This window comes from Euleptes europaea, chromosome 6 (assembly GCF_029931775.1).
Source record: "Euleptes europaea isolate rEulEur1 chromosome 6, rEulEur1.hap1, whole genome shotgun sequence".
NCBI lineage: Eukaryota > Metazoa > Chordata > Lepidosauria > Squamata > Sphaerodactylidae > Euleptes > Euleptes europaea.
Genome location: NC_079317.1, coordinates 103,755,871 through 103,778,935, shown reverse-complemented (window position 1 = coordinate 103,778,935; position 23,065 = coordinate 103,755,871). Strand labels below are relative to the sequence as shown.

The following is a 23,065-nucleotide window of genomic DNA, read 5'->3' as shown; positions in this document are numbered from 1 at the left end:
TTTAAAATTAATGGGGGTGGAACAAGGTTTGTCATCAGCTTACCACCCTCAAACGGATGGACAAACAGAAAGAGTCAATGCTGTGATCGAATGTTATTTACGGTGTTATGTGAATTACCATCAAGACAATTGGGTTGATTTGTTACCTTTTGCTGAATATGCTTACAATAATGCTCCCCACTTGTCCACAGGGTTTATCCCCTTTCGGGTAATTTATGGCAGGGAGTTTGGGCCTTTCGGAAATGCATCCCTGTCCCCGGAGGTGGAGGGTGCAGGAGACATCAAAGACTGGGTACACATAGTACAAACTACTTGGCCTTGGCTCCAGAAAAACTTGGAATGAGCCAAAAACAAATATAAGGAACAAGCGGATAAACATTGTTCACCAGGGTGGGGTCTAAAGGTGGGGGATCAAGTGTATCTATCCACAAAAAACCTGCGATCCCTGCGAGTTTTTAGAGGAGGAAAACAAGATTGAAGTAGCCATACTTCAATCTGTAAAGAAATTCAGAATACATGTAAGAATACCTATAATGGGGAACAGAAATATTGTGATGTGTTTACCATAGATGTTTTGTACAGAGAACAGTAGTAACCACTAAGATTTATGGTAGCAATATGAGAGTTGTCAGCCAAAAGACTAAGAGAACTCCCCTCAATAACTAAGGGTCAAACTACATGTGAATCTGGAGTTCCATGACTGAGATTCTCAACATGAAGAGGACCAATACAAATATGGCCATGGTGTTGGGGAAGGGGTGTTTTAACTCCCCCCCCCACAAAAAAATGCTTTTTGACAGTCTGAAAGCTGTTTTAGCCCTAGTAGAGAAAAAAGACAAGCACAATACTAATAACTGTTTTCTCTACAGAGAGTAAAAACAAACCAGAGGGAATTTTCAGTCAGGGAAATGGTTTAGGGTAAGAGTTGTTTTTTATTTTGGTTTTTTAAAGAAAAAGCTTCCCTAGTGCCACAGCCCAATCTATGTCCCCCACCACACTCCACAGATGCTTTCTAGAGCCAAAAATAACAGTGGGAGTCCCACTCATGAAACACCAGCACTATGTGAAAATTCACTCTAAAGGCCTATGACATTAGTATCTCTGTTGGTTTTCACATGCCAGATGTATTAACTTTTACTTACCACCTTACATTCCAATATGCTTAGGCTAAAAATTGCTCTTATCATAGGGTTTTCAAGGTAAGAGTTGGTCAGAAGTAGTTTACCATTGCCTTCTTCTGCGCAGTACTAACCAGAGTTAGCTGAAGTGGCACTGCCATTGTCTACTAAAGATCCTCCATCAGTGTCACCTTCCACTACTGCTGCTGCCCAGAAGCTAGGAAAAGTTTTCCTAGCCTTCATCCTAGGAAAAGTTGAATGCAGCAGGAAAGGAGGAAGACACAACAAGAGATGGATTTACTCTATAAAAGAAGCCACAGCCCTCAATTTGCAAGACTGTTAAAGATAGGACGTTTTGGAGGACATTGATTCATAGGGTCATCATGAGTTGGAAGCGACTTGACAGCACTTACACACACACAAAAATTGTTGGCACAATATAATTATTAAAAAGATTTACCATGCCCTGTTCACAAAAACATAAAAGGGGGGTGTATGCTGCACCTTCTTCAGATCACCTGGACAACATCTGTAAAATCCTTAGTCCTAGAAGTTGTTAATCTTTTCTCCATAACTGAGGGGAGATGGCACACAGCCTTTCAATCAGATCAATACAGAAATGAGGGAACAACTGAGAATATATTAATTGTTTCTTTCTCTCCTGCATAGCAGAAGAAGATGTGGCGATGGAGAACCATACTACAATTCAAGAATTTATTTTTGCTGGATTTACTGAATCATCAAACCTGCAGGTTCCTCTCTTTGCATTCTTCCTCATCATATATGTTATCACTTTGACTGGAAATCTTGGGATGATCCTTTTAATAAGGATTAATTCTCAGTTACACACCCCTATGTATTTCTTCCTTAGTAATTTGTCTTTCGTAGACGTCTGCTACTCCACAGTTGTCACCCCTAAGATGCTGATGGACTTTATTATAAAGAGGAATTCTATTTCATTGGCATGTTGTGCTGTACAAATGTGGTTTTTTGGTCTCTTTTTAGCCACTGAGTGTTTCCTCTTAGCTGCAATGGCATATGACAGATACATGGCCATTTCCAATCCACTGCTGTATACAGTCATTATGTCACAAAGAGTTTGTGTACAACTGGTGATTACCCCTTATCTTGTTGGAGTGTTGAATGCCACAACACATACAACTTTAACTTTTCAGTTGTCATTCTGTAACCACTACATAATCAACCATTTCTTCTGTGATATAGCTGCAGTCATATTACTCTCCTGTTCAGATACCCAACTGCACAATATGGTGCTTTTTGGCCTATCTTGCACCTTTGGCATTGTGAGCACCTCTATTATCATTGTCTCCTACATCTATATTCTCACTGCCATTCTCAGAATCCACTCCAGTGCAGGTAGGCACAAAGCTTTCTCTACCTGCTCAACCCATCTCATGGTTGTAACTATCTTTTATGGAACTCTCTTTTTTACGTATGTGCGCCCCAGCTCCAGCTCATCAACACAGGAGGACAAGATGGTCTCCATGCTCTACACAGTGATGATCCCCATGCTCAACCCCTTGATATACAGCCTGAGGAACAAAGAAGTGAAAGACGCAGTGAGAGTTTTCAAAGGGAAAAGCTTATTCTAGAATAGAAAATTATCTCAGGGAGCACTAGGTTTGTAAAAAGGTTTTGTATATAACTGCATATGACAATTTTTTTCAAAAATAAGATTATTTTAATTATTTCATGTTATGGTATAGATTATGGCATTTAGGTTATTACTAAAATAGTAAATGTATCTGTCACTAAATAATTCATCAATGCATGGAGGTATATAAGTAAGAATGGATCCACAAGTTCAGTGAAAGTTTTGTTGGGCCTTATATGCGCTGAACTGACATTAATGTACCTTTTCTATCATTCAAGTCCAGTAGCCCCTTGGTGGTGGTGGAAAGTGTTGTCAAGTCACAGTTGCCTTATGGCAACCCCATAGGGTTTTCAAGGCAAGAGTCATACAGAGGTGGTTTGCCATTCCTGCCTTCAAGTAGCACCTTAAAGCCCCACCAAGATTTTCAGGGTATAAGCTTTCAAGAGTCAAAGCTCTCTTAGACAGGTATGTGAATGCCCCAAAAATCATGTTGCTTTCTAAGGTGCTAAGGTCCCCTGTGCAAGCACTGGGTCATTCCTGACCCATGGGGTGATGTCACATCCCGACGTTTCCTAGGCAGACTTTGTTTACAGGGTGGTTTGCCAGTGCCTTCCCCAGTTATCTTCCCTTTACCCCCAGCAAGCTGGGTACTCATTTACTGACTTCGGAAGGATGGAAGGCTGAGTCAACCTCGAGCCGGCTACCTGAAACCAACTTCCATTGGGATCGAACTCAGGTCGTGAGCAGAACCTGGACTGCAGTACTGCAGCTTACCACTCTGCGGCACGGGGCTCCAAGGTGCTAATGGAGTTGAAACCAGCTGTTCTGCTGCAGACCATCACAGCTACAATCTGAAACTATTATGTTCTATCATGGGTCTCTGCATAAGGAGTCAGACATATCCTTTCGACAGCACATTAATCTCAGATCATTATAAGTCAGCCTGATTGGTGAGCTAGGGCAGGGGTTCCCAACCTTTTCAAGCCTGTAGGCACGTTGGGAATTCTGACACAAGGTGGTGGGTGCAGGGACAAGAGCAATTTTTTTAAAATGCACTGGAAAACACAAGAGTGAAAATAAAACAAAGACTATGGTGGCAGCTCATGCTGAAACAATGTTGTTTTATTCTGCATAGCCAATCAGATCCCTAATACTAATCAGAAGCCCTGCTGGGCAGTAGCCCCACCTGGCTACACCCACTTTCTAAAAACAATTGGGCTCCAGAACAGGTGTTGGTGGGTGCCATGGTGCTACAGCAGGGATGGGGAACCTCCGGCCCGCGGGCCGGATCCGGCCCGCAAGATCATTTTGTCCGGCCCCCAGCCCGCCTGCCGAGGCGGGGAGCTCCAAGGCCCACCTGCCGAGGCCAGGGAGCTCCATGGAGCTAGCTGTCGCTAGCCAGGCCCTCATCTCAGCACTTCGGGCTTCACTGGGAAGCCAGAGCGTGTGTGCACAAAGCTGAAGGTCCCCCGCCAGCCCTCCCCGTGCTCCATTTCCCCAGCCTGCATGCTGCCGCGGGAGGGTCCCCCCAGCCCTCCTTGTGCTCCATTCCCCTAGCTTGCGCGCTGCTGCGGGAGGGTCCCCTGCCAGCCCTCCCCGTGCTCCATTCCCCCGGCCTGCGCGCTGCCTTGGGAGGGTCCCCCCAGCCCTCCTTGTGCTCCATTCCCCTAGCGTGCACGCTGCCACGGGAGGGTCCCCCGCCAGCCCTCCCCGTGCTCCATTCCCCCGGCCTGCGCACTGCTGCGGGAGGGTCTCCTGCCAGCCCTCCCCGTGCTCCATTCCCCCGGCCTGCGCGCTGCCGTGGGAGGGTCCCCCGCCAGCCCTCCCCGTGCTCCATTCCCCTGGCCTACATGCTGCCGCGGGAGGGTCCCCCGCCAGCCCTCCCCGTGCTCCATTCCCCCGGCCTGCACACTTGCCGCGCTGCTGCGGTAGGGTCCCCCCCAGCCCTCCCCGTGCTGGTGAGTGCGTGTGTGTGTGGGGGGGAGAAGCCTCCCACCCTCTCTTTCCTTCCTTCCTTCCCTTCTTTCTTTCTTCCCTTCTTTCTTCCCTTCCTCCCTTCCCTTCCTTCCTTCCTTTCTTTCTTTCTTTCTTTCTTTCTTTCTTTCTTTCTTTCTTTCTTTCTTTCTTTCTCCCTTCCCTTCTTTCTTTCTTTCTTTCTTTCTTTCTTTCTTTCTTTCTTTCTTTCTTTCAAATCTCCAGGTGGTGGCTGGAGATCTTGCAACCCTAGCCTCTTTCTCCCCCTTCCCCACACTTGGAGAACTATGCCTGGTATGGCCCCCGAACGATGTTATAAATGTGAAAATGGCCCTTGGCAGGAAAAAGGTTCCCCACCCCTGTGCTACAGGAGCCATGTTGGGGACCCTTGACATAGAATATTGCTGTCACTACAAGGCAATTTTATCTTGACAACCCATTCTAGCAAATTCAGAAAACATATACAAATGAGAATACCTTAGCAGAGAGGCTAGAAAATTTTACATGAAGCCATGTTTTATATGAGACCCATTCTATTTTGGACCTTCAAGGTATCTAAGTACTCAGCAGTTTCCCAAGTCTCCACCTGGCAATGAAGAAGAAGAGTTGGTTTTTATATGCCGACTTTCTCTACCACTTAAGGGAGACTCAAACCGGCTTACAATCACCTTCCCTTCCCCTCCCCACCACAGACACCCTGTGAGGTAGGTGGGGCTGAGAGAACTGTGACTAGCCCAAGGTCACCCAGCTGGCTTCCTGTGTAGGAGTGGGGAAACAAATCCAGTTCACCAGATTAGCATCCGCCACTCATGTGGAGGAGTGGGGAATCGAACCCCCACTCCAGATCAGAGTCCACCGCTCCAAACCACCACTCTTAACCAATACACTACGCTGGCTCTCTAATGGCTCTCTAAGGTCAGGGACAGAGAGTGGAGCTGGGGGAGGTGATGTCGCAGCGGCACCCCTTGGTGTGTGGGGTGCCACAAGGAGCGATTCTCTCCCCTATGTTATTTAACATCTACATGCACCCTCTTGCTCAGCTGATTTGGAGTTTCAGGCTGGGGTGTCATCAGTACGCTGATGACACCCAGCTATATCTGCTTATGGACGGCCATCTGGACTCCGCCCTGGACACCCTGGCCAGGTGTTTGGATGCTGTGATTGGTTGGTTGAGAAAAAGTCAGCTGAAGCTGAATCCAATGAAGACGGAGGTCCTGTGGCTAGGTCTGGCCAGCTTGGGTGTGGGATGCCAGCTCCCGGCTCTTGACGATGTGCCATTAACACCTGCAAGTAACATCAAGAGCCTGGGTGTAATCTTGGATGCCGCCCTGTCTATGGAGGCCCAGGTTGCAGCCGTGGTCAAAACAGGGTTTTTTATCTACGCCAGGCCCGGCAGCTGGCACCCTATCTCTCCCGCCCTGACCAAGGCACGGTGATCCATGCGACGGTCACCTCTAGGCTAGACTACTGTAACTCGCTCTACATAGGGCTGCCCTTGAGACTGATCCGGCGGCTCCAGCTGGTACAGAATGCGGCTGGTACAGAATGCCCCGAGAGCATATAAAGCCAGTGTTCCATCAACTGCACTGGCTCCAGCTGGAGTATCGGATCAGGTTCAAGGTGCTGGTTTTGACCTTTAAAGCCTTACACGGCCTGGGACTTTCGTATCTACGGGACCGCCTCTCCTGGTATACCCCCCGAAGATCTTTACGATCATCAGATAACAACCTACTGGTGGTCCCTGGCCCTAAGAGTCTGCAGCTGTCCTCAACTAGAGCCAGGGTCTTTTCAGCCCTGGCGCCGGCCTGGTGAAATGCTCTGCCTGGTAACATCAGGGCCCTGCGGGACCTTAAAGAATTCCGCAGGGCCTGCAAGACAGAGCTTTTTCTCCAGGCCTACAGTTGAGGACAGCTGCGGGTATCATCCTCTGCTGGCCTCCCTATCCCCCCTCTTATTCTATGTTACTCTCATTGGGGGGGGCAACCTACTGCCTATTCTGGGCACTATGGGCCAAATTAAGCGCCATCTGGAGTTTTTAATGGTTTTTAATTGGGTTTTATTGTTTAATTTTAGAATTATTACTTTTACTGTTAATATTATATGTGTGATGTTCCCCGCCCTGAGCCTGGTTTTGGCCGGGGAGGGCAGGTTATAAATTGAATAAAATAAATAAATAAATAAATAAATAAATAAATAAATAAATAAATAAAGGCTCTCTAATGAGATGGTCTCCTGAGTGTGCCTGACTCTCAGAACGATTTTCTCATGCTTCTCTTTTGGTATACTGCCATCAGCTGGTCAATTTTGGAAATTTTTGCCAAAAGAGCCAGCAATCCTAGCTTTCCTTCTGTGTTTTCATTTAAAGGCTCTTCCTAGTGCTCTCATCTCTCACTAACCAGTGACTGGTTACCAAGCTTACCACACTTGCACACCCCAGGGAAATAGTGATTTAGTAACCAACTGCCTCACTTCCCTGGAGTCTGCTTTAGATAGTGTGTTTGAAAAGTGGAAGTCTGTGTGGTACAGAGAGCAGCTACCAGGATTTAAGATGTAAAAGGATTTACTGAAAAAGAAAAAGCCACACATGTAATCTGCACAGCCATGGATAGAGCAAGGAATACAAAGAAAAGACAGTCCTCTCACTCTAAGCACTACACAGGTCTTTATGTAGCCACAAGAAAAAAAAAGGAAAGAGATATCTTGACTGGGATCTCTCAAGCCATTAGAAACTCAGAAGCTATCGCATGAATTCCTTGCCCAGGCCTTCTACCTTACTTTTAAGGCACACAGGGAATGTGACAGAGAGGCCATTCCCAAACGAATTTGCTAAGGTAGTTAAATTAAAAAACCGGTTGTATGAGCTCCATGATCTCTTCTTCTCTTCTGCCTTCCCTTCAGGGCATGCAGTTCTTTAACTACATTCAAATTGAACAGCCTCCACCCTAGAGATCACATTTATATTTTAATAATTGGGATTATGCTATATCTATGTTACAGGAGCCCCTCACAAACCTGTAGTAGGCCAAGTAGAAAAGTACAGGGAAATATTCATCCATCCCTCAAGAACCCACTACTTCAATGCTTAAAAATGCTCTCTAGCCAAAGGAACAACAAAAGGTTTACCAGCTCACACCTTGCTAGATTATTCTATGTGGGGACAGAGACTACAAAAGTCAAATGGCTAGATAGTTTTTTTCCCTCTTGATCAGCAAGAGTAAGAATGGCACTGGAGGGGGACAGACTCTCAAGACAGATTCTCTCCCAGACACACTGGAAGCCAGAGTGGTGTAGTGGTTAAGAGCGGTGGTTTGGAGTGGTGGACTCTGATCTGGAGAACCGGGTTTGATTCCCCACTCTTCCACATGAGCAGCGGATACTAATCTGATGAACTGGATTTGTTTTCCCACTCCTACACATGAAGCCAGCTGGGTGACCTTGGGATAGTCACAGCTCTGTTAGAGCTCTCTCAGACCCACTTATAGGATTGCCAACTGCCAGGTAGTCCAAGAAAAGAAGAGGCTCCGTGCTGTATAGTAGGTAGAGTAACCAAGAACAGCACACAAAAAACAATATGATATAAATATAAATATATAATAAAGTGACTATGTGAAAAATGTGAAATATACAAAAGTACAAATAGAACAAAATGCACAAATATATATACAAAGAATTCCCAGCCTAGACAATTCAAGCAATCATCAGAACAACTGATAACAATGTATCAGATTCAAAGATAAGTATTCACTTTTGACCAAAGGTCTTGAAAGTTGTTTGTTCTGTAAAGTCTTTTATTTTTATTTTACAGGAAAAAGTAGACAGAAGGCTTGGGAATAAGCATCAAAATCAATCCATAGCTCAATCAATAGAGGATGTGTCATCTAGATCATGTGACCACGTTTCGCTATGGGCTTCATCAGCTATACAATCTGTGCATAATAAACATTTAATTATTGACATTCATTTATGACTAGTTGTTTAGCAATTAATATTAATGCCATCAAATTATACAAACAACAAAATACATCATCATTCTTACCATAAGAGAAGAAATGGACCAGAATGGTTCCTCACAAAGATCTCAAAGATAGGATTAAAAAACATTTCACTTCATTTCAATAAGACTAGAAATGCAGGTGCAGGCAATAAAGCATGAGGTCAGTTTGCTAACTCAAAGGAATGTGTCTTAAAGGAGCATAGCGCAATTTTGTATCATTATCCTATAAGAAACAAGAAAAATCAATTTCAGTATTTAAGCCGCCAGGTGCAAGGGTCTGGAATAAAAAATGAATTTAATCTCCATTTGGAGAAGAATTTTTTGAGCATTTTGAAGGTCATATGGGCGTCCACGAAATTGCCATAACACACAAAAAGACATGTCATTTTCACTATGTCCTTTTTCTACAAAATGGGATGTTAAAGGCACTTCCATAATGCAAGCCCGTATTCTCGAGCGATGTTCACATATACGAGTTCTTACTGTCCTAATCGTACTACCTTTTCAAGACCTTTGGTCAAAAGTGAATATTTACCTTTGAATTTGATACATTGTATCAGTTGTTCTGCGAGTTCGGGGCGATCGCCAAATAAATTCGGCAAATTCAGGGCCTCCGAATCAGCAGCATAACCATCACTTATTGAGCAGCATTCTCCCGTGGCCAATGGTGGCCAAGCCAGGTCTTCTCCTGGCCAATCAGAGCAGGGATTCTCACTTTTGAAATGGCCAGGAGAAGAGTATAAGAAGTTTCATGACTCCCATCCCAGACCCTCCCGTCCCGTCCCAACTGTATTCAATCATTGTCTTCCACTTTGGTGGCTGTGCTACTGAGCGATCCGATTCCTGACTGGGCAGATTCCTGACTGGTGCTTACCGGAATAGGATTGGATTTACTTCTCCTCCGTACTCTTCCTGCTTGAAGAAGACATCTCACTAGGGCTGTCAAAAAAAAAAAAATTCGGTACAGTTCGGATTCGGCCGAATTTGGCCCTTGTGGGTTCGGTACGTGCCGAAGTCCGAACTCCCCCACTTTGGATCCGTTCAATTCGGCCGGAATTCAAAGTTCGAAAAAAAATTCGGCCGAATAAAGCCATTAAAAACACAATCGCACCTTTCCGCGGCTCGGGGGGGGGCATTTTTTAAGGTGGAGGTCCCAAAATTTCAGCGGAGCTTGGAGGGACCCTCCTTGCCAGAACCCCCAAGTTTGGTTAAGATTGGACCAGGGGGTCCGGAGTTATGGGGTCCCCCCCATCCACCCAAAGGAAAGAAAGAACAGAAGCCGGCTGCTATTCATGCAATGGGCGGGGGGGACCCCTTCCGGGCCCCATAACTCCGGACCCCCTGACCCAATTCTCACCAAACTTGGGGGTTCTGGCAAGAAGAGTCCCCCCAAGCTACCCTAAAAGTTTGGGACCACCACCTCAAAAAATGCCCCCTCCAGAGCCGTGGGAAAAACCTCCCTATGCCTGCTGGTGCTGAGAGATTTCTCATTAAGCTTGTTTCCTCTGCGGTTAACCACAGACGCCCAAAGTGTTAACCCCTCATGGGAAGTAGGTTAATGAGAAATCTCCCAGCATAGGCAGGCATAGGGAAGTTTTTCCCACGGCTCTGGGGGGGCATTTTTTGAGGTGGGGGTCCCAAACTTTTATGTTAGCTTGGTGGGACACTCCTTGCAATAACCCCCGTGTTTGGTGAGGATTGGGTTGGGGGGGGCTGGAAGGGGGCTTGCCCCCTTCTCCATAAAAACCAATTCAAAACTTTTGGCTTAGGGCTTAGGGCTATCCATGGCTACTAGTCAAAGTGAATACTAGTCATGATGCATATCTATAATCTCCAGGGTCAGAGAGGTTTTGCCTTGGATTTGCCACTCTCTAGATGCACATTCCCCCCAGCCAAATTCTCAAAACTCAACAATAAGCCCCCATGCAGAGTTTGGAGAATCTGGCTGGGAAAATGTGCATCTGGAGAGTGGCAAATCCAAGGCAAAACCTCCCCTGCTTAAATGACCAAGAGGTTTACCTCCCTCACCCAAGCCTGGGTGCTACTCTACCTAATAACTAGTGCACCCTTAAACAAAGTTAACCACCAACATCACAATTCACAAACAAGGCAGCTACCTTGAAGCAGATGGATCTCCCCTGCAAGCAGGAATCACACAGGTGAGGCGGCGCAACACTCTAGGAACCCAAGCTAACTTCAACCAAAGTACACTGGATCCCCCCCCCCCGCGGGCAGAGACTCACACTGACCCACTTAACTCCAGCCAAAGTTGGCAACCACAAAAAACAGCAGGAATAACACTCCCACAAAGGCAAGCCCACCCCAACCAGAACAGGTAATCCCCCCCCCAACCAGAAATCACAGCGTACACACACAGAGCAACAACCCAAACATCAAATTTAACATAAAGAGCCCCAAACCAGGCCAAGCTTAACAGAGACTCAGTCAGTAAAAGCCTATGCCAACTCCAGGCCACAGCAGGAATTAGAAAGCCAAACTTGGGAACAGTAGCACAGGCCAGAAATCACAGCCCGCACACACAGAGCAACAAACCAAACACCTTTAAAATGACTATTCACTGTCCTGATGCAAAAGGAGAAATTCCCACCCCACCGCACTCGCCTGCTCATTGTTTGCATGTGTGTGTTAAGTGCCGTCAAGTTGCTTCCGACTCATGGCGACCCTATGGCCATTTATTCATGGAAAGGTTTGCATTGGAGTTGTCACTCTCTAGATGCACATTTTCCCCATCTGAATTCTCAAAACTCTGCACGGCGGCTTATTGTTGAGTTTGGAGAATATGGATGGGGGGGAAAGTGCATCTAAAGAGTGGCAACTCTGATGCAAAACCTTCCATGAATGAAAGTCCTCCAAAATGTCCCATCTTTGACAGCCCTGCTCAGATCTTGCAAACGGAGGGCCGTGGCTTCTGTGGCCCCCGCAGGCGGCAGGATCGCTCGGGAGATTGGAGGGGGGATTGGAGGGGGGGAAGGGCAGGCGATCCACTGCAGATCCCTCGCCTGTCTTCCCGGGACTCCCAGGAAGGCGAGCGGGAGGTTGGCAAGCTCCTCTGCTCTGCCTGGACAGGCAAAGCAGAGGGGTTTAAAGACCCCTCGCCTGTCTTCCCGGGACTCCCAGGAAGGCGAGGAACACACACCCCAGGCAGAACCGATGACAGCCCCCTTTGGCTTCCCCCCCACCCACAGAAACTGCTCCCTCCCCACACACACACAGACTCTGCTTTCCCCCCCACACACACACATACACAGGAGAAAAATTATAGATTAAAGCCCCCAAAGGGGTCTTACTGTGGCTGTCTTCTGTTCCATCAGGACGGGCTGTAATCCAAGATGATTCCAATTAGTCACGGAATGTTTTGCTCTGGAGAGATGCACACAGGATCGGATCGGCTGCCCCATTCATCCCAATAGGGGAAAGGGGAAAGGGGAAAGCCCATATCTCGGGACCCCCTGACCCAACGTTCACAAAACTTGGGGGGTTCCTTAAGAAGCTTAATCTAAAGTTCCAGTGAAAGTTTTGTGTCTGCACCCCCAAAAATGCGCCCCCTGCAGCCATGGAAAGAGAAAAGGGGGGAGGCGATATTTCTGCCCCCACTGAACCCATCTTTACAAAACTTGGGTAGTATCTTAAGAATAATTCACTGAAGCTATGATAAAAGTTTGGGGGCTATATCCCCAAAAAAGCGCCCCCTGCAGCCACATAAATGGAAAAAGGGGGAGGGAAAAGGGGGAGAACCCATATCTCGAGACCCCCTGACCCAATGTTTACAAAACTTGGGGGGTATCTTAAGAACACTGGTCTGAAACTCCGCTCAAAGTTTGGGATTTGTACCCCCAAAAATGCGCCCCCTGCAGCCATGGAAAGAAAAAGGGGGGAGCCCATATCTCGGGACCCCTTGACCCAATGTTTACAAAACTTGGGGGGTACCTTAAGAAGCTTCATCTGAAGTTCCAGTGAAATTTTTGTGTGTGCACCCCAACAAATGCGCCCCCTGCAGCCACAGAAAGGAGCGAATGTGCACAAGCACCCCACACACACACACACGAGGATTTCGCTCTCTCTCTCTCTCTCCCTGGCCGGGCCGCACATCAGCTGATACCTCCAGTACTCAATCCTGACTGATTGGCCAGAAGAAGACCCAGCTTGCCCACCGATTGGCCGGGGGAGGAGAATGCTGCTTACTGACGGTTATGCTGCTTACTGACGGCCGAATTGGCTGAATTTATTCGCGAACTCCCGAACTCGCTGAATTCGGCCCCCCCCGGTTGCCCGCCAGTTTTGAGTTCGGATCAGTCAGAACAGAAAAGCAACGAATCAGGGGAAATTCGGTTGATTTTCAGTTCGGACCGAACCGAATTGACAGCCCTACATCTCACAGTTTGATTTTTGGGGTTTTCCTCTATACCTTTTCTTGTGTGTGTGTGTGTGGGGGGGAAGCAGAGTCTATGTGTGTGTATGTGGGTGGGTGGGAAGCCAAAGGGGGGCTTTAGCCCCTTCTGCCGAGGTTTTTTTTTTAAGCGGCAGAACGGCTTGTGTGTCTTTCCGTCCGCTTGGCAAACACTCCTGCCACGCCTCGGTTTATTTTCCCCCTTTGGGGTGCAGCGTGGCACCCTATTGGTTTGAAAAGGGGGGGAGAAGAAAGGGCGGCGGAGCAGCTTGTGTGTCTCTCCGTCCGCTTTGCAAATGCTCCTCCCGCACCTGGGTTTATTTTCCCCGTTTGGGGTGCAGCGAGGCGCCCTATTGGTTTGAAAAGGGGGGAGGAGAAAGGGCAGCGGAGCGGCTTGCGTGTCTCTCTGTCCGCTTGGCAAACGCTCTTCCTGCGCTTTGGTTTATTTTCCCCATTTGGAGTGCAGCGCGGTGCCCTATTGGTTTGAAAAGGGGGGAGGAGAAAGGGCAGCGGAGCGGCTTGCGTGTCTCTCTGTCCGCTTGGCAAACGCTCTTCCTGCGCTTTGGTTTATTTTCCCCATTTGGAGTGCAGCGCGGTGCCCTATTGGTTTGAAAAGGGGGGAGGAGAAAGGGCGGCGGCTTTATTCGGCCGAATTTTTCCCCAAACTCAAATCTCGCGCCGAATTCCACGGAACCGAAGCGGGGGAGTTCGGACTTCGGCATTTCCCAGATCAAAACGGGCTGGATTTTGCTGGATCTGATTTTTTCCCAAAAAATTTCCCCAACAGCCCTAGGCCCCACATGGAGGTTGGCAACCCTAGATGTGCATTTGCTGTTGATAATTCAGGAACTACTCCTGATGCTCAATAACCTTTTGCTCCCTGGGTGCAGACTTATTGGAGCCTTTCCCCCAATGCTCTCTTTTTCTCTTTAAATAGAAATAAAATAATATCTTAAAAGGAAAGTAACATGGTGGCACAGCTTTTCTCCATTGTTTACATGAAAGAAGCAGATAATCTTGTCCCAGCTCCTAACCTCCATATCCCCTTGGGCTTTTGCTGCTTTGGCCTACATAGTAAGAATCAATGTCCACAGAAAGAAGAAGTCAGGGAAAGATTCAGAATGCAAATTTCCAGGTTCCCTCTGGCAAAATATAATAGCAAGGTACTGCACTGCTGTAAGAGTCAGCAGAAGCCATGCAATGATTCTTTCCTTGCTTAGAGGCAAGGGAAGTGCATAGAACTTTTGGTGATGTCTACATTCTAAGTAACCCTTTTGTTTTGACAGGACATCTTTGAATCTCTCTCCCATGGAGGTACTTTCTATACCCAAAGACATAGAGGTAATTGTAATTGCCATCTGTGATCCTATTACTTGGAGGGCAAGTCCCCATTCTAAGCTCTCAATATAAAGTCTTTGCTGAAGAGCAGAGCCTGAGATATTAAGGAGCTCATGTCAGACAGTTCAGTTCAATTTGTAGGTGTCGTAAGGATACTTTGGATGATGTTTTGTGAAGGCCTATGGCCACATACAAATAAATTTCTCACCATAAGGATACTGCCTTTACTGCATATCCTCTGTCCTATTGCTGGAAATTGTACTGATGAAAAAGAGTGAACCACGTAGAAGAAATTCATCATCCCCATTAATGCACCAGAACAAATCAGCAGTGAAATTTTAAAAAGTGCTCAGAGACCACAGGAAAATGGGTAGGTTAATAATCTTTCTAGTTTTTATTTCCACTTATCACAGATAGCTAGATCTCTCTCCTATTACTTGTGGCATACCATGTGTATCTATTCCTGCTCCTTTGATCCTTTTCTTACCAAATTAAAAGCACAGGAAACAAAAGCTAAAATATCTTTACCGGTTACTGTCCTCCCTGACATTCTTACCCAGCCCTACAGCTCACCTGACCCAAATAAAGAGAAATGTAACAGTTTTATCAAAGATAATATAACAGCTGGAGGGTGGTTGTCTTGAAGAGGAAGCTGAAGTCTTGAATCATTTTATGTGAACATGCTGGAAAAATGAGACCATACCTGTAAAAGTTGTCACCGGTGAAGGAAAATGTTTGAAAGAAAAGGCATGCCTCATAACAAACTGGGTTTGTTATGACTTCCATCAAGGAAACAGAAAATTCAAGTTTTGAGGGACATGTCTGTAGAGAAACCTTTCAAAGTTGCACTATCTTGACTACTTTGAGAGAAGCAAGGACATTTAAACTCCTTTTTATTGTGAAACAGTGGAGGGTGATAGTGAAAGGCTGTCTCATGATTTTGTAATCAGTCCAGAATTTGGCATGCATTCATGAAAATCCAATCTCAGGGCAAGGAACAAGGAAAATAAATGATATTTTTGCTCAAAGTGAAAGGTCTACAGATGCACACACCCTGAACCCATTTGCAAGAAAGGAGGATATTAAATATTACTTAAATACCAAGGAGCCCTGTGGCGCAGAGTGGTAAGCTGCAGTACTGCAGTCCAAGCTCTGCTCACGACCCGAGTTTGATCCAGACAGAAGTCAGTTTAAGGTAGCCTGCTCAAGATTGACTCAGCCTTCCATCCTTCTGAGGTCGGTAAAATGAGTACCCAGCTTGCTAGGGGTAAAGGGAAGACGACTGGGGAAGGCACTGGCAAACCACCCCGTAAACACAGTCTGCCTGGTAAATGTCGGGATGTGACGTCACCCCATGGGTCAGGAATAACCTGGTGCTTGCACAGGGGACCTTTACCTTTACCTTTTTAAATACCAAGATTAGATGCTCTTCAATATAAACAAGGCACAGACCTTTTTTTTGGAAACAGGTAGTTAACCTAGAAGAAGGTTTGAATTTTTTAAAGTATTGTCTTAATAAATGGACATAAGAAAGAATTGCACTCTAATTTGACCGATTAAGACACAGGTTTATGACGCAGTTAGGTACTATAAAGGCTAAGAAATAGGTTTTGCTTTAAAAACTGTGATAACAAATGATCAATATGAAGTCTTCCATACCCTGTATGGACCAAATGTTTTTAATGTATAAACAGTATTTAGAATACTATTAATTAAATATCTTAAAAACAAAGTAATGTATGAAGAACTTTCTACACCAGTAGAACTTAGTTTTAAAACTATCCAAACCTATATTTTTTGTCTTGGTATAATATGTGGTGTTCCTACCAGTTACAAATTATTTCTAAAGCCAATTGGAGAATAAGAAATTAGAATGTTGCTAGTGACCCAAAGTAAGGAGTCCCATGGTGCAGAGTGGTAAGCTGCAGTACTGCAGAGTCCAAGCTCTGCTCACGACCTGAGTTCGATCCCACTGGAAGTTGGTTTCAGGCAGCCGGCTCAAGGTTGACTCAGCTATCCATCCTTCCGAAGCTGGTAAAATGAGGACCCGCCTTGCTGGGGGTAAAGGGAAGATAACTGGGGAAGGCACTGGCAAACCACCCTGTAAACAAAGTCTGTCTAGGAAACGTCGGGATGTGACGTCACCCCATGGGTCAGGAATGATCCGGTGCTTGCACAGAGGACCTTTACTTTTTTTACTTTTAGTGACCCAAAAGAGGTTGTCTTTTATGCTTCAGGGAGGCTAACAAAGTGCCTTGTTTATATCCATTCACTTTGGTTGTTTAAAATCTTATCATGGCTAAGTGAACCATTCATTGTTCTATGTGCCATGTGACGGGAGTGCTTCAAGTTCAGGAGACTGACCATACTTTTAATATCAGGAAACTCATTACAAGACAAGAAAGCCAGGGACATATATCCATCTGTAAAGCAATTTAAGAATGCATGTAGCTTGCTTGGCAAGGGAAACAGAATGGCTGCCAGGTGTACCCTGGAAGCAAATAACTCCAGAGATTTATGGCAGGAATGAGTTGCAGTAATGTTTAGAAATCTACTTTCTCTAATATATGAGTTTGAAGCCATTCCAATCTCACCACAGCCAGAACTTGTCCATGACAAACCCTGCTAGACCTCAGATCACCACATGTTCTAATGCCAGATTTTGCTTTACCTGCTTTTTTGTATTTACCTGAAAATGGCTAGCTATTTTTCTACTCTGGATGTACCTTTACAACGTAGAGCTTTTCTATTGGCCTGTCAAGAGTGGGCCATAAGGAGGGTGTGTGGTGGTGCTTCCAGATGCTGTTTTGCTATTCTATCCAAGGCCAGTCCAAGCTCCTTGTTTTGTCTTCATAGATTCCCATAGTGTAGGAATAGCCAAGTGTTCCTTCCTGCCTGTTGGAGGGGGTGGTCGCCTGGGCAACTGGTTATCTCCTTAGCTCTCCCATATATGCTATGTGACTTGCCTTCAACCCTTACTAGTATCCTTCTGAATATGGCTTCTGAAACCTGTCTATTTAACCAATAAAACTGCTTTTGTGGATTTGCTGTCTGCTGAAATCTGTTTATGGGTTCATCGCACGACTAGAGCTCACATTAGGATACTAGTCCTATCCTTATTTTTTATATATATTTTTTATTTTTTTCATTTTTTTCATATGGAAACAATATCCAATAGTAAAAATAATAGTAGTAATAAAAAACAAATAATATCACTAATTTAAGAATAAAATGACTTCCCCCTCTCCCTCTTCCATCTAAAAATAAATTGTATAAACTTTTGCTAACGGAACTAATCCCAACAACATTATTAAATCAATACGTAATGTCAAATTAATACCGAATATAGATAAGGGATTAGATTTGTCCTATCTAACATTATTAGATCAATACCTAATATAAAATTGATAAAAAGTGTAGATAAGGGATTCGATCAAAGAGTATCCTTTAAATGGTCCCATTTAGAATTAAATTTTTCCAAAAATATTAAACATATAGTTTAACAATTGACATAAACAATAAAAGATAAAAACAAATAGGAACCATTATTAAAGATATTTGTATGTAATCAAAGATATATTTACTTCCCCTACACCTCCCTCCATTTCCATTAAAAATTAATTATTCTATAGGTCCTCCATTTCTCCCTAAACTCATTTAAGACATGTTATAGTTGTAGTAAATTAATATCATATATGGTTCTATTTCCATTAAAGCCAATCCTTTTAACCAATTCCTAATCCTTTCCACAAAGGAAACTAAACTCTTTTAAATTAGTCCCTTAGCTCAGAATTTCCAACATTTCCTTCTTTTTCCCATTAATATTAAGCATTGAAGAGCGTCCTTGGAGGTTGTTGGTATAGTCTCTTCCACAGATAGATGATCTTCATAGTATATCCACGTTGCAATATCTTCCATCCCGAATTCAAAGAAAAGGATCCTGACAGCTCCAGTTTCTCTAATCATTAAGTCCTCCAAAAAGGAATTGAAAAGGTCATCCGGCAGAATGAAGAGACAGAGGTCCAGGTCACTCACTTTCAAATCCATTGTTGCCAGCTGGGTTATTGCAATTTGCTTGTTGTAGATCTCCATTTCCTCTGCAAAATTCTTCTGTTCTTCATCTCTCTTGTCAGCTAGAGGGACATCTTTAAGGTCTTTGATTGCCTCATTCATTTTTTGAATGATTGGGTAAATATGTTCAGCATGGCAGTCATTCATTCCATCTGTTTTGACATCTGCTCTTGTTGTTTTGACAGCTGTTCATGTTGTTTTGCAGTTGTCTCACTTTGTATGGCAAACATATCTTGGATTTTCTTTTCCATATTCTTGCGAAAATCTTTAAATTTAAACAATTTTGACAGGTCTTGAAAAATGTTGTTTCCGGAGTGTGGGTAGTTTAAAATCTTATGGTGAGCAAAATCGCTTAGATATTTAAACACAAATCCTCCAAATCAGCTTAAAAAAAGACTTATAAAATTTGAAGTACCATCGAGTTTTCTGGACACTCTAGGTCGACAAGCAGACAGGAAGTAGGAAGTGGATCAATCAAAAACTATGGAGCCACGGACCTTCCATCGTCCCCTTTCAGTAGTTTTTAGTGTCGAACCTTTTAGTTGGTACACCGAGGGGAATCACTTCTGGTCCTGCGGACCTCAATCCTTCCCGTCTCCCTGGTATGTCTTGCAATGCAATGGTGCTGGTAGAGATCTTCCGGTACTTCAAAATGAATCTTGAAACATGGCTGGAGGACCTTCCCAACCCGGAAAAGGCAGCGTGACCAAGGGGTAGGAGGGTTTTATTTCTCCTTTCCCCTCAAACGTCATGGAATCTGATTGGTAATTGCCCCATCCTTCAAAAAATTTGGTTGTTTAGTCTACCCACAGATCTACTTGATAAAGTCCTTGCTGTTTTATCTGATATCGTATCCAAATAAGAAAGTTCTTGTACAGTAGAGGGGGGGAGAATGCGGAGTTCCCAGTTAATTCTGTCAAACAGTTCAGCTTTCCTTTCCCAGTAAGATCAAAAGAATTCTTGTTACTCACTTAGATTTCAGAGGGTGAGGTTTTTCTTCTTTAAACAGTTCATAAGTTGGTTATAGGTAATGGAGGTCCAAGCCTAAAGCCAAAGATACGATTGCGGCGATGTTTTCTCCCCTCGATGCCAGCAGGGACAAACATCCACACCTCCAGGGGACTTAAAAAAGCTCCCTCGGAGAGTGTGGGAGTCACACCGCTTTCTTCGGGTTGCAGAGGAATTCCTGCGTCCAGGTCCACTATTTAGAACTGGGTTGGTGTGCTAAAAGCACTCCAATTCAAAGCGTTTCTTGGATTCCCTTGGGAGCTTTCCCAAGGGACGTGTGCTGGGACCAGCTCAGTTACTGGAAGTCCCTAGTCTTATCCTTATTTGTTAACTTTGGCTGGAGCCTTGGAGGGTTCGCTGAGACACTTGTCTTTTCGGTTTGGGGTACAGGACGAGCTCCCCGAGGATCCCAACTTTCTGCGTGCTGTCTGGGAGGAGGCGCACTGGACTGATGAGGAGGCCACCCGGCTGGTTTGGCTGGTGATTGATCAGTGGCATCGCCTGACAGCGTCGACCCCCTGGAGGACTCAGGATGCTGATCTACATGCCCACAGCGACCTTCTGGGACTGGATACTTTGCTGGAGGAGGTCCGGTTGGCGCAAGAGGACTTTGCTTTCCTAACTCGGTTGTTGGCTGAGCTCGCGCTCCACGGGGTGCATCAGGAGTCGGCAGCCCCAATCCAGGGTCTGAGTTCGGTTTCCCAATGGTGGGGGCTCACAGGGATTCTGTTCCGCAAACTGTTCTGGATCCCACCTTATGCCGCTGGGAAGCACAAAACATTGCTGCCAGGACAGTCCTGGTGCTTATGGGTCTCACGCCGACCGCGGCAACAGCGGCCGACGTTGAAAAGATACTGGTCCCTGAATTCGGCCCTTCCTCTGCAGATCTGGCTCAACAGGTCCAACTGCTGTTGGACCAGCACAAGGAACTACAAATACTCTTGGAGCAGGCGGCCGTGCCAATTGTGACGGCTGCTGCCACTGTCAAACTCGAAGCGGATCGAGCCCTCACGGACCAGAGGCGAGCGGAGGAGCAACTGTTAATGGCTGAGGCTGCCGCTCAGGCGCGGACGACGACAGGAATGGGAGCACGGTCGAAAGTTGGCAGGGGGCTGGAGCGGTCTTTCCCCTCGTTTTCTTCCGGCTCCCCGGAATCTGGCCTGCCCCAGGAAGAGGCGCGCAGGCAACGACTCACTGTTGCTCCTGATGTGCACGAGTATTCGGATGAAGAGGACTTGTAGGCTGAGGAGGACGAGTGAAATACGAATTACCGAGTCAGCCAAGCCCGACAGACTGGGGAGGCCGAAGAGGAGATCCATACTTTGCTGTTTCAAAACCGGGAACTGTTGGATTGTATGGCCCGTATGCAGGACCAAATGGATTTATTGATGTGTGAGTATGGTCGCCTGCAGCGAGCTCAAGTGGCGCCTGCGCAGGAACCGATCCCTGGCCAGCAGCCTCCGGTGCAGCAACCTCTACAGTAACCTCCCCAGCAGCCGCCGGCACAGCAACCTCCACAGCAACCTCCCCAGCAACCTCCACAGCAGCCGCCGGCGCAGCCGGTTCCAGGGCAACCTCCGGCACCGATCCAGCCTGTGGTCCCGGTTGTACAGTGGAACAACCCCATTTACGAGTAACATTTGACGGATCCACGGATGCGTTGCCCTGTTTTCTTCACCAAATGGACAGCTACATGAGAGAACAAGGGCATACCTTTCCCACAGAAGACAGCCAAGTAACATTTGTTTCCTCACTTTTAGCTGGGAAGGCGACGGAATGGATGGTCCTCCAGTTTGATACCCAGGCCCGCTCCATACGGTCACTGCATGAATTCATGCGAGCATTAAAAAGACGTTTCGAGGATCCCTTTCAAGGAGAGAAAGCCAAAGCAGCCCTCCACCTTTAAGGCGCTCCAAGTGAAGTCAGTCCCTCTGCCGGCACCTGTCCCGTTCGCCCAAATGGATGACAGTGATTTTAGGGGGGAGGCAGTAGACCGTCTCACTGACAGGATGGCAATAGGAATTGGCCACCATTGGGAACAAATCAACTTAACCATAGTGGCCAATGTTAGATATGCTGTGGTGTTAGGGGTAAATTGGCTCAAAGGACACAGTCCCACTATAGACTGGGGAGCTGAGACTTTAACATTCAGTAGCTCTTTATGTGACTTACACAGCTATGTATTTAATGTGCAAGAGTGTGATGCGTTACCTCCCCACCGCTGGACGGACTGTGCTATCGAGGTGGTGGGGGATGGAAAATTGCCAAAGAGTAAGATTTACCCAATGAGCCCTGCATAACGGACAGTGCTCCGTGAGTTCCTAGATAAAACTTGGCTAGCGGTTCATCCGACCCTCTACCGCACCCTGTTCGGCACGAGCCTTCTTTGTGCGTAAGAAGACTGGAGATTTGCGTTTGTGTATTGACTTTCGAAAACTCAATGCTGTTACTCAAACGAACGCCTATCCCATCCCCCTTATTTCTGATCTCTTGGGACAATTGAAGGAGGGACACATTTTCACCAAATTGGACTTGGTCAAGGCTTATTACAGGGTCAGGATCCGGGAGGAGGATGAATCTCTGACAGCCTTTTCCAGTTGCTTTGGGATGTTCAAATTTATGGTGATGCCTTTTGGATTGAAAGGGGCCCCGGGGGTCTTCATGCAACTCATTAATGAGATCCTCCATGACTTACTATTCAGAGGAGTGGTGGTTTACCTGGATGATATACTCATTTACTCTAAAACCATGGATGAGCATATTGCCTTGGTCAGAGAGGTAATGCAACGTCTCAGAGATAATCAGCTCTATGCCAAAGTGTCTAAATGCGAGTTCCACAAGAAGCAATTGACTTTCCTAGGATATATTATCTCGCACCAGGGACTAACTATGGATCCAGAAAAGATGCAAGCGGTACTTGGGTGGGAACCACCCTCTACTCGGAAACAAGTCCAAAAATTTCTCGGCTTTGCAAATTTTTACAGGGCGTTCCTCCCACATTTCGCTCAGATTGCACTGCCCATCACGAATCTCCTTAAGACTAAGGGGAAAGGGACTATGGCCACCTTACCCAACGCCCAGGTGGAGTGGACCCCCCAGTGCCTAGCCGCCTTCAATAAGCTCAAGCAGCTTTTTTAGACTTCCGCTACGGCAGCTGAGCAAAGGCTGGGTACTCATTTCAATTTATTAATCAAAAACTGGACATCATCTGAGATTATCTTAAAGACATAAAAACCCAAATTATCACAATGAGATCAGAGGAGATACTAGAGGGCCCTCTAGTTGACAAGAGAGATGAAGAACAGAAGAACCCTGCAAAGGAAATGAGGAATTACAATAAACAATCTGCAATAGCCCATCTGACAACAATGGATTTGAATGTGAGTGATTTTGACCTCTGTCTCCTTAATCTGCCTGATGAACTTTTCAACACCTGCTTGGAGGACTTAATGAGTAGAAAAACTGGGGCTGTCAGGATCTTTTTCTTTTTAATTTGGGATGGAAGATATTGCAGCATGGATTTACTATGGAAATTATCT

At 45.8% G+C, this 23,065-nt stretch overlaps 1 protein-coding gene across 1 annotated transcript; it reads left to right on the top strand.

Annotated features, from left to right (window-relative positions):
* Positions 1-618: 618 nt before the first annotated feature.
* Positions 619-2,731, top strand: LOC130479050 (olfactory receptor 1009-like). The gene is made up of 2 exons (XM_056851339.1): positions 619-631; positions 1,794-2,731. Exons 1-2 carry the CDS (start codon positions 619-621, stop codon positions 2,729-2,731), a joined length of 951 nt encoding a protein of 316 aa, XP_056707317.1.
* Positions 2,732-23,065: the final 20,334 nt, after the last annotated feature.